Genomic DNA, 11,993 nt, shown 5'->3' with positions numbered 1-11,993 from the left:
CTAGGATTCAGGTCCCACCTTTGCCACAAACCCTCAGCCCAGTCCGCACCTAAGGCCCACGTTTCCCACAGCGCCCACATGGAGTTTCTTGCAGGCCCAGAAGCGCTAATGCAGAGGTCAGGTCTTGTTGGCCTGGTGATTTTCACTTCTGGTTGAAGCCTGAGCCTCTTGGTCCACAGCCAGACATATGGGAAGCCTGGGGGTCACTGCCCATGCTGAAGTCCCCCATACCCACTGTTAGGTAGTTAAACATGAGCAACAGTGTTGTAGAAATGTTGCAAAATCAGAGGGCGAGAAACCAAGCGCCACTTGGAGAGTTGAACTCAGGTTTATTACACCGGAGGTCCCAGAAGAGCTAGCGCTCTGAAGATCTGGGCCACAAACTCAGATGCAACTTTGCTTTTGTAGAGGTTGTCCGTGCAGTTACATTCAACTAGTTGGCATGGGTCAATTGGTTAATTTGTCATCAGGCAGTTACAAAGAGTTACAAAGTGCGAGAGTTGCTACGGGTTACAGGCAGTTAGAGTTACAAAGCTGCAGGATTTTCAGACAGAAACTCAAGCAATACATCTGTTATCTAGAAAGAACAAGCAAAAGGGAGGATGAGTCTTTAGTTAATTTCAAGGTCGCCCTGCCCTTTGGCCTATGGCAAGCATATCTACAGAAGCAGAACAAAGAACTGATTATAAGGTTAGCCATTTGAGTGAAAAATTCCTCTTCAGCAGAAGCCAAGGCTCAGCTCTTTAACCATAGAAACTTCCATTGAAGATCTTCCTTAAGCACCTCCCAGAAATAGCTCTCTTTTAGGGTTATAACTTAGCCCAAATTCTAGAACACAAAGGCCATAAAAGCTGCTGGCCTAAACCAGCCACAGACTTATGCTCAGAAAGTACTGCCCCTAACTTCAGCCTATTTATGTCATCATTATAATCTCATGACTTTGCCCAGAAGTTCATGAATCTAATTGGACTGAATTCTGGGTAAGCACACACACAGAGTTACATAGCAGCCAACTGTCAGTCAAGGTGACCTCACACAGGAATCATCTAGGCCCTTCCATCACAGCTCAAATACAAACAGACCTTCCCATTTCTGCATTGTTACAGCATTCCTGGCTGGAAACTTGCCCCCTCCCTTTGGGGTGGACTATCTTATCTCCTTATCTCCTAAATTCCACAGGGCTACAGCCTTCCTTAGCAGCTGTCTCCTTCTAAAATGTACTTTCAATAAATCTTACTTTTTCTCAGTCTCAGGGACCTGTAATTCTTCACTGCAATTGTGGGGAAGAACCGCGGGGTCAACAACACACAATGCCACCATACTCCACTATTCACCTCCTCTTCCTCTTCCTCCCCCAGGCCGCTGGGGCGACGCTGGATTTCACCTCACCCCAGCGGTGAACCGGCGCTTCCTACAGCAATGAGTCTGGCGTCCAGGGGAGACGTCCGGGTCCCTGACACCTCGCTGCGGGATGGAGGGTCCGCCGTCCTTTTGTGTAAAGCCCGAGGCGGTTCCGCTTGTGGTCTGTCTGCCTTGGGTCGTTTTCCCGCTTAAAACCCATTCACGGGGCAGCCCGTCCTCTCTGCGCAGTGTACAGTCTTGGGAGATGGTCTTGGGAGCTGGATTCGGACCCTCGGCGCCCCTCCCCCAGCCTCGCCACTCTCGGCGGAGGGAGTTCGGCTTCCCCCCTGGCCTGGGGTTCTGCAGACCGTCCCCTCCTATTTAATGAGGCTGGAATCCCAGGAAGAGCACAGTTCAGGGGGTGGGATGTAGGAGGGAATAACGCGGGGTGTCACCGGAAAACACGCGCGAGTAGAGTCTTTGTGGAAGCGGTGACTGCGACTGCGGAGGCCAGGAGAGCGGCAGGACGAGAGTGCGAAGGTCTCATGAGAGAGAGACAGAATGTGAGGATTAGAAACGGGAAAGGGCACAGCGGTCAAGAAGGTGTCCTTAAAGAGACGACAAAATAGAGGAAGATGGAGGGACTTGTAAGGGACGGTGGGACAGAGTGTAACTCCGGGAGTAGGCAGAGGAAAAAGAAAATGGAGAATATAGAAAGAAGGGAGGAACTCCAGAGAGCTGAAGGGGAGCCGGGAGGGAAGGGCCTGGTGTGCAGAAGTGGGGGCGAGAAAGGGTGCAGCCATGCGGACGGAAAGAGCGTGGGGAGGAGAGCTGGGGGACCGGGTGCGGGAACAGCGAGTTGGTTACGGCAGAGGGAGAAGCTGCCCTGAGAGCTCAGCCAGCTGGGGCGCCAGTGAATTGGGGACCAAGGCGGTGACAGGAATCAGAGGGGACACAAGGATGGGGAGAAAGAGGCAGAAATACCTGGCGAATGGGGTGCAATTAGAAAGATTAGGGAGAAAGAGCCACTGAGGGTGAAAAAGGTTTCAAGAGTTTGGTGTAGCAGGTGCAGGGAAACGAGTAGAGAAAAGGGGAGAAAGCAGGGCGGAGAGTCGGGAAACGCAGGAAAAGATAACGGTGGAGAGAAACGGAGGACAGACACACAGATGCACAGACAGAAATCCATAAAGGAGGAGGAAGGGGAGCCCCTACTTGGGTGAGCAGTGAGCTGATGGGACATCGATGACTGAGCTGTGACGTATTGACTTGGGGTTTTGTAATCGATTTAACTGGACATTGCTGAACTGTTTCAGTGACACAGATGTGAATGAGAATCACAAAACTCCAGTTTCTAAGGCTTGTTCGGTTTATCATTATTTGCATTGCCCGATGGCTTCCATGTGCCACCCTTAGGCAGCCAGAGTGGAGGAACCCGTCTCATTCAGTCATGGGTCCCTTCTCATTTCCTGGTTTGGCCGGAGGGCAGTGACCTGGAACAAGAAAGGACTGAGTCTGTCACCACCTGATGCTTTTTCGAGGAATATAAAAGCATCGCATCTTCTTTTTTTTCTCAAATGAATTTACTTCCCCCACCCCACCACATCTAGTACATTTAATCTTTGTTTTGTTTTGTTTAAAGAAACATATTGAGAAAATCTTTGTTGTATTTCTGCTTTTTTGTGGTCATTAACTTGTGAAATAGGCTGTGGTGACCTCTCTTAACCAGCTCTTAGTATTCTTTTCTAAATATAATGTAGTCTTGATAGTCTAATATGTGATTTGTCAAATTAGTGAGCTAGAGCTACAAAGTAGCTGTTCACCTCAGTCCCTTTTGTCCGTTCTCTGAAAATGTTAAAGGAGGGACTGGATCGACTTGAAATTAGGCTCCCACAGAGCCCATACATTTATAGTGAAGTAATTTGATAAACATATTTCCACAGCTCAACCTTTTACAGAGTTTTTAGCATCAAAATCTGTCTTTCTTATTTTAAAGTTTTTAACTAATTCAACATGTTTTCCTGGAAAGGACGAAGGAAGTCTACCCAGGGAGTCTACCATTCTGGAAGTTCCTACCCCACCTCTCACACCAACAGAGGTCTCAAGTGTGCCGAGTCTGCTGTCTGTAGCCCAGTGTGGGAAACAATGTCAGTACCCCCGGGGAGGACTTAAAGCTGCCATTTCATGGGCTCCCTGCAGAACTGCAGAACCATGTCTTAAGAGTGGCCCGGATCCCCCAGGGACCTACTTGCTCATTCAAACTAAATGCTTCCCATCCCGGTTCTGCTAGATTGGGTGACTTTTAAGATATGACATCACCTGCACCCAACACCCCACAGATTGGACCGCTGCTCTGGGTGGAGCATCATCATTGTGTTAATGAGATGTTCCAGGTGGTTCTAAGGTGAGGCCAGGATTGGCAGGAGGGCTCCTGGACACATTTGTGAGAGATAAGAGCAGGCTTTGGTCAAGGGCAGGTAACAGGGGGGCTCTGTTGGGTTGGTTGGGGGGTGTGCAGGAGAGCGGCCCTCATTCTCAGGGCTGTGGGGATTTGTGGACGTTTGTGGGAAGGCAGAGCACGGGAAAACAGGAAAGAAGAAACTCACAGTTTGGTCTTCTCGTAGGAGGTCACTGTCCCTGACTCTCTTGTAACAATGGACATAAGAACATGGCCTTTTTATCATTTCCCAGCGCTTCTGCCTGTGAGTGTGGGGGAAGCAGATGACGGGGCTCTGTTGACACCTTTGAAGGCTCACTCTCAAGATGCAGCCGTGATTCCTCACACAACATCGCCCAAGCTAACGACCCAGAGCAAGAGGATGAGGACAAAATGGCTACTTCTCAGGTAAACGTTCTGTCCCAGGACCGTGCGTGCTTTTCCTCCTAAAATTGGTGGATTTAGAACCTACGACCTTTGATTGCCTACTACTGACATTCCTGCCTCTCAAGTGTGTTTTCAACTACTTATTTTTTTCCTTTTGTTCTATGAGAGTCAAGCTCAGCTCTTTAGAATACTTCCGTCCTTTGTCCAAGAGCCTTTTCTGCAATCTCTCCATCTGGGCTCCTAAGGGCATGAAGAATTGTCGCCGGGAATTAATGACCCTCAACTATTGAAAACATCCCCTTTGTGACAGACGGACACAAACATGGGAAGGCGTCGATGTCCACGATCCCTGTGGGGCGAGTCAGATGCTCGGGTGTTATGAAAAACAGGAGTGTAGCTTGTAGGTTCCTATGGCGGCAACATCTGTGCTGTTAGAACGGGATTGAGAAAGTGCACGTTTGACCAGAGTGGTCGGAATAGCTCAGAGTGTTCTGAAAAAGAATAATTAGAATAGACCTGCTCACAAGAGTGTTAGAAAAGACTTACCTTTTAAGTGCACTGTCAGAGTTACAGAACACAGGAGCTTTATGTGAGTTAAAATTTGCATAAAACTAATGTTTTATGTTCAGATTTAGATTATAATTTCCTCATTTATTTATTTTTGCCAGTAATATCACAGCAGTGATAATGTGTCTTTCCCTGTTTCTTGGTCACCTGATCCATTTGTTCCATTTCACCTAATTTTTACTTGTTTGATGAGCTCTCCTCACTATAAAATTACTATTTTCCCCTTTATTTACATAATTTATTGTGAGGTGGTTAATGTTAAATAAATTTATATTCATCATTTCCTTAAATTCATGTCTTTTTGAGCAATTATTATTATTATTGTTATTATTATTATTTATCAGGTGTACATTATAATTTGACATCTATATATTCTATTGAGTTATTATTTTTTTAAATGTTGCATGCCACACCACTGAAGCAATGAAGACGTTTTAAACACCACAACTGAGGACTTGAACCTTCATCCGCAGCTACCTATGTGCTCATTAGGTGCAGTTGTTCTACTAGTGGCTTCAGTCATTCTCTATGATAAGTGTTTGGAAAACATTCATCGTGACGACCTTTATTCATCTTCAACTCATAGGCTCCGTTGCTCCTCGAGAAGCCTGGGGATGGGCCACACAGGTGCTGCCTCCCAGGCCGCATAGGCCGCATGGTCTGCATGGTGTGCATGGCCGATGGTGTCTCATGTGCCTTTTTCCCTCCGCTTATCGCGCGAAAAGAAAGCGAGAGATTGGGTTTTGAAGTAGAGGCTCTAATCAAAATCCAAAATTTGAGCCTTGTTACTCCAAATTTTCATTATATGGCACACTCATGTTACTGACACACTTTACATCACCACTTTTTGTATTTTCAAGAGAGTTTACAAGAAATCATATTAATGTATGTTCGAGTGTGTTAAAATTTTAATGGACATCTTAGCACAAATGATATGCAAAAGTTTTCAAAGAAATGAAAGACTAAGCAGCAGTAGCTCTAACTTATATTATTGTGTGTTCCTCTCCCTATAGTGTTTATAAAATACAAAGACTCAGCTACAAATAGATTTATGAGATTCACAGAATTTCAAAATAATCTTGATATTATTGATGTGAAAAATTCTATTCTCTGTCACTTTTAATGTGTTCATAGCTCCCATATGTCTGTCGGCCTGTGTGCATAAAATGTTAACGTTGTTTGAGCTGTCCTTACTTGCTTAAGCTGTGTTCTTCTCAGTTATAGAAACTGCTGTGAACGTTCATGAGGGTTGTCTGTGCGTGCTGGTCCGTGTCCTTTTTCAAAAATTGTAGATAGAGTTTGAAGAAAAACTTTGGCTCTAACATTTACTGGATCTTTCAGAAAATATTCTCATAAAAGAAGAATAATATTTTCCTCGTATTACTTATATGCATTATAATTAACATATAAAAAAGGTTAGAATTATATCTAGAATACAGTTAATTTTCAAGACATTAGTGTCACTAGGTAAAAGTGAGGTTCTTAAAAATGTGGAAACAGAGGCCCCACCCCAGAACTCCTCAGTTGGAATCTCCATTTTTTGATCTTCATTGTTGTCCATGTTAAAATTTGAGAAGTCCTTTACAATTCTAAGTCATCATGACTTTTCCATCTAAGAAACGTGCACAGTGTATCCTGTATGATACACGTACCATACTCAAAAAGCCATGTGTCTGTGTCGATTCCTTAATTTTAAAATGTACCTTCCAGAAAAGTAAAGTCTCCTCAGTGGTTTAGTGGATCGTATGTCATCCTCTTTTCCCAGAGTTAGAAAATACACTAGACAATATTTCTGTCAATGATTTTACTGTTTATTTTTGGATACTCTCCTAGGTCACAACTAGTTTCCTTAACTCTATTTTTATATTCAGTCACTTTAGGAACTCTGCCCGTGGCCACTTGGTAAATGTGTATTTTGTTTCGGAGACGATTTGACATCCAGGGATGTGGCCATGGATGTCTCTCCGGAGGAGTGGGAATGCCTGGATCCGGCTCAGCGGAAACTGTATGGGGACGTGATGCTGGAGACCTACAGGAACCTGGTCTCCCTCGGTGAGGACGACTTCCCTCCAGAATGCCTACCCCACCTGCAGGGTTTTGTTTCTTTCATTGGTATGTGGTTTCTCGGAGCTTCTGCTTTGTGTGGTAGAGTTTCAGATCGCTGCTCTCAAAGGTCAAACTGGGGGTTGCCGGTGTAGAATAGAAGTCTTCATGATGTACCTGGAAGAGGTACTGAACACTTTACGTGCTGGATCTGAACACTTTACGTGTTGTCTAGTAGAGTAAAGGTGCTGTGAGAAAACAGTATTTAGGGAATCATTGTCTAGAATATTCTAACATTCTACAATGTCCTCTCTTTGTACCTGAGCACTTACTGGATTGGAAACTGGAGAATCTCCATCAAAACTCATGTTCCTTCTTCTAATAGACAGGCCTTGCTGTCTCTAAGCCAGACCTGGTCACCATTTTGGAGCACATGGAGGAGGCCTGGGATATGAAGAGAAGAAAGGCAATCAATGTCCATTCACCGAGGTAGGTGGGAATGAAGGAAGCAGATGACACCGGTGAGAGAGCCGAAGGTCACGGAGGAAGCCAGACTTTCAGATGTGGTTTGGAAATCTCTGCTTCACTGGAAAGGAAATGAGAAGCCCAGGTTTCTTTCTGTCACTGTCACAGAGGGACAGGTCTCTCCAAGACGTCCCATGCTCCTACATCCTCTAGGGACTCTCCACCTGCTCCGTGATCTCTGTCACATTTGCAGTGAGGGCCAACGTCCTCCCCTTGGCCTGTGGGGCCCGGCAGGGTCTGCCTGTCCTTCCATTACCTTGGGAGCCTGGGAATGTCTGCACCTTATGAGGAATTCTACAAGAAGCCATTTTTAAATTTCCATTCTTGTCCCACGCGAGGACTTTGTGAAGGAAGTGGTGGAGGTCCTGGGATTTGGTGCAGAAATCCCAGGGGCACTGAGGAGAGATGGCTTATGTTTTCTGCTTTATAAGTTCTGATCTTAAGGAGGCTTCAAACACGACCCTACAAAGTTCAGAGTCAGCAGTTTTATCGCACCACCCTAAAACGAGAAGACTCATTCTGTTTCACTTCAAAATGTTCTTTTGCTGTGTCTGAAGGAACGTTAGAAATTTCAAGTCTGTGTTCTTCCATTTTTTCCATGTTAGAGTAGGTTTATGTGTCTGTTTCCCTCACAGAGCTTGTCAATAAATTAATAGCACAGGGCAGTTTAGCACGTTGCCCACCGAAGAGGAGAGTCTTCATGTTACCTGATTTCTTAATAACTATCATTTTATTATTGTGTCTTGTTCAGTCCAAGCTGGCTGGGGCTGTGTCTCGTATGTTTTCACTTTCTCATTAGAGCTGGGTCAGTTTGTGAATTTTGATTCAGAAGTGCTGATATAGCGTGCTCGAACGTACTCCTTTTGGAAGAAGTGGGTTACATTGCTTTTAGGCTCCCATATTTAGGAAAATGTTTGCTTCCTCAATTTCAGTTTTCTTGAGGCCAACAGTAATCGTTAGGGTTTTCATGTGCCTTGCTCAGCATGTCTCTGAATCACGGTGTATGTTCATCTCAAATGCCGATTTTATAGATCAGTGATTCTCGGCACGTAGTATAATTTTCTCCTGACTTCGTTCGTGACTTATCTTGCTTATTTTTCATTTCAGTTAATGGTCAGGTTTTTGGGGTTTTTGTTTGTTTGTTTGTTTGTTTTTATCCTGTGTAGTTAAATAGTGTGGAAATAGTCATCATTTCATATGCATTGACTGATGATTTTCTCTTTTTGAGAGAAACACTTTTTTGAATGGAAGGTAATGAAATTTTTTATAATTATCTGTTAGATATCATTTTTGCTTTTCAAGTTTGGAAAAAGTTATGACTAAAAATGTAACATCTCAATCATCTGTAACTGTGGAATTCAGTCGTGTTAAGTATGTCCAAATTGTTGTGCAACTGATCTCTGGAAATACACATCTTGCCAAACTGTCTGAAAACCATTAAACACTTTCTCATTTCCCTTTGCCCCAAGCCCCTGGGTACTACCATTTCACTTTTTTAATGTCTATGAGGCAGATTACATTAGATGATTCACAGGAATGGAATTTTAGTATGTCTTTTTGCGAGTCGTTTCCTTCATTTAACAAATGTTCTCAAGGTTTTTCTTCATTGTATCAGAGGAGTTCTATTTCTATGTCAAGGCTGAGTAATATTCTGGTGTATGTACATGTTACATTTTCTGTACCCATTCATCTATCCATGGACGTTTGGGTTGCTTCCACCTCTTACAGACTTTTGTGAATAATGCTACAATATACGTGGGTGAGTAAATGTCTCTTGCAGTCCGTCTTTTGAAGTCTTTTGGATAGATACCCAAAAAGTGGGATATCACTTCAATGGATAATTTTATTTTAAATTGTTTGAGAAACACCATACTGTTTTTCATACAGTTTGCGCCATTTTCTGTTTCATCCAACTGTACATAAAGGTTTAATTTCTCCACATTGATTCAACACTTGAAGTTGGGGTATACATTTTTTGACAGTATTTTATGTCAACTATACTGACAGTTTTTAACGTAATCCTAATTATATGCCACCAATATAAAATAGTTATTTAGTTTGATTTTCTTTCTTTCTTTCTTTTTTTTGCTTATGAAAGTATAAGAGAAGTATTGTACAAATTGAACAGAAGAAAGATATATCACAATTTTTTGTGGTCAAAGATGCAGTCATTGAACTTATTTATTTTGATTATCAAAGTATAATTGAAATGCAATATTAGTTTTAGGTGGATAACAGTGATTCTTCATTTGTAAATCTTGTGAAGTGATCACCACAGTAAGCCTAGTGACCATCTGTGACCTTACAAAGGCATTACAATATCGCCGACTGTATTTCCTTTGCTGTACATTACATCCCCATTCCTTAGTCATTTTATAACGAGACCTTTATAGCGCTTATCCACTTCACCTCTTTCTCTTTTCCCCACGGCTCTCTCTTGTCTGTAAATTCTCTACCTGTGAATCTTTTTCTGATTTGTTTGTTCGTTATTATTTTTTACATTCCACATATAAATGAAATCGTATGAAATTTGTCTTTCTCTGTCTGACTCATTTCACTTAGCATAGTATCCTCTAGAACCATCTATGTTGTTGCCATTGGCAGGATTTCCTTCTTTCTTTTGGCTGAATGATATTCCGTTGTGTACATGTATCACACATTCTTTGTCCATCAATCTATCAGTGGACATTTAGGTTGCTTCCATATCTCGTGTATTGTAAAAAACGTTGAAGTGGATGTAGGGGTGCATATAGCTTTTCAAATGAGTGTTTTGGTATTCTTTGGCTAAGCACCCAGGAGTGGAATTACTCGTTCGTATGGTAGTTCTGTCTGTAATTCTTGAGGAACCTTCCTACTGTTTGTGGCTGCACTGAGTTTTACATATTTGTAATATAATTTTTATAGCTTCCTGTTCAATTCACTCTTTTATAATTATGTAATGCCCTTCTTTTCGGAGTGATACTTTTTGACACTGTGCGTTTGTCCGATATTAGTATGGCCACCCATACTTTTCATTGATTATTTCATGTAATACATTTCCCCATGTTTTTAGTTACATCCTATATGTGTCCTCGCTTCTAAAGTGAGTCTTTTGTAGACAGAAAGTAGTTGGATATTATTTTTTAAATTCATTCAGCCAACTTTTTTCTTTTGATCAAGGGAGCTTCATCTATTTGCTTATTTTTATTTATTTATTTATTTATTTATTTATTTATTTATTTATTTATGCTGATGTTGGTTAATGAAATTCTCTGAGAGGAAATATGGAATAGCTGTGAAGTTACCTACTCTATGGTGTGACTATCCATTTGAATTATTTCAAATGTACGATAGGATTAAACTTATAGTCAGGCATTTCTGAACATCAGAGCTTTACAAGTGAAGATAGAAATCCTAAATGTGATCAATTTGACAATCCCTTAACCAGGGATATATTACGTTTCCATAAAGAAATAATCCCTTCCTGTCCCAAGGTCTATAAATTTTGTGATTGTGGGAGTCTATTTATACAATCATCATGATTTAATAGGTATCATGGAATAATTGGGAACAACTTTACATGTTCAATGAAATTAGTGCCCTCACTAATGTCTTTTCTGTCTTCGGTGATTACCAGACTACGTGTAATGGAGAGGGAAGTTATCAATTCATTGATTCTTAGGAAAACTTTAACCAAGGGTGAAATCTTAAGAAACATCAGAAAATTCAGTTTCCAGAGAACCATTATAAATGTGGGGGAGTCTTTGGTCAAAACTCAAATCTTACTATACATCAAAAAAGTCATATTGTAGAGAAGACAAACAACTGTACTTAACTTGACAGGTCTTTGAACCAGTCTTTAAACCTAAGTGAACATGAGAATGTTCATACCGAGGAGAAACCTTACAAATGTAATCGGTGTAGAAAAGTCTTTAGTCGATTATCCAGTCTAAATAGACGTGAGAAAATTCACACTGGAGTGAGTGGTAATGCCTTTACTCGATATTCATATCTTAGTAGACATGAGAAATTCTTACTCGACAGAAATGTTACAGATGTAAGGAACGTGGTAAAGCCTTTATTTGATGTTCATATCTTGCTAGACATGAGATATTCCACACTGGAGAGAAACCTTACAAATGTGAAGAATGTGGCAAAGTCTTTAATCAGCATTCAGGTCTTACTGAACATTATAGAATTCATACTGGACAAAAGTCTTACAAATGTAAAGAATGTGTCCAAGCCTTTACTCAGCGTTTATATCTTACTGAACATGAGATCATTCATACTAGAGAGAAATACACATGTAGAGAATGTGATAAAGTCTTTAACCAGTCCTTAATGCTTACTCAACATCAGACTATTCATACTGGGGACAAACCTTACAAACGTAAAGTATGTGGCAAAGCCTTTTATCGGCATTCATATCTTACTAAACTTGAGTTAATTCATACAGAAGAGAAACCTTATAAATGTAAAGAATGTGGCCAAGCCTCTAATCAGCACTCAAAAATTTCTCAACATGTGAGAATTCATACTGGAGAGAAGTCTTACAAATGTGAGGAATGTGGCAAAGTCTTTCATCGGCGTTCACATCTTACTCAATATGAGGCAATTCATACTGCAGAGAAGCCTTACAGTTGTAGAGGATGTGGCAATGTCTCTATTCACCATTCACAGCTTACTTGACGCACGAGAATTCACACTAGGGAGAAAC

At 41.8% G+C, this 11,993-nt stretch overlaps 1 protein-coding gene across 1 annotated transcript; it reads left to right on the top strand.

The window, feature by feature from the left end:
• Positions 1-2,142: 2,142 nt before the first annotated feature.
• LOC120592817 (zinc finger protein 420-like) lies at positions 2,143-11,965 on the top strand. The gene is given in 8 exon segments (XM_039850487.1): positions 2,143-2,274; positions 3,368-3,485; positions 4,030-4,183; positions 6,672-6,781; positions 6,879-6,958; positions 7,158-7,261; positions 11,120-11,255; positions 11,321-11,965. Coding segments are annotated over 8 exon segments (1,479 nt in total).
• Positions 11,966-11,993: the final 28 nt, after the last annotated feature.

The sequence above is a fragment of the Pteropus medius genome, unplaced genomic scaffold (assembly GCF_902729225.1).
Source record: "Pteropus medius unplaced genomic scaffold, Ma_sr-lr_union100, whole genome shotgun sequence".
Lineage (NCBI taxonomy): Eukaryota > Metazoa > Chordata > Mammalia > Chiroptera > Pteropodidae > Pteropus > Pteropus medius.
Note: the sequence above shows the minus strand (reverse complement) of the source record. Positions and strands in the feature narration are given on the sequence as shown.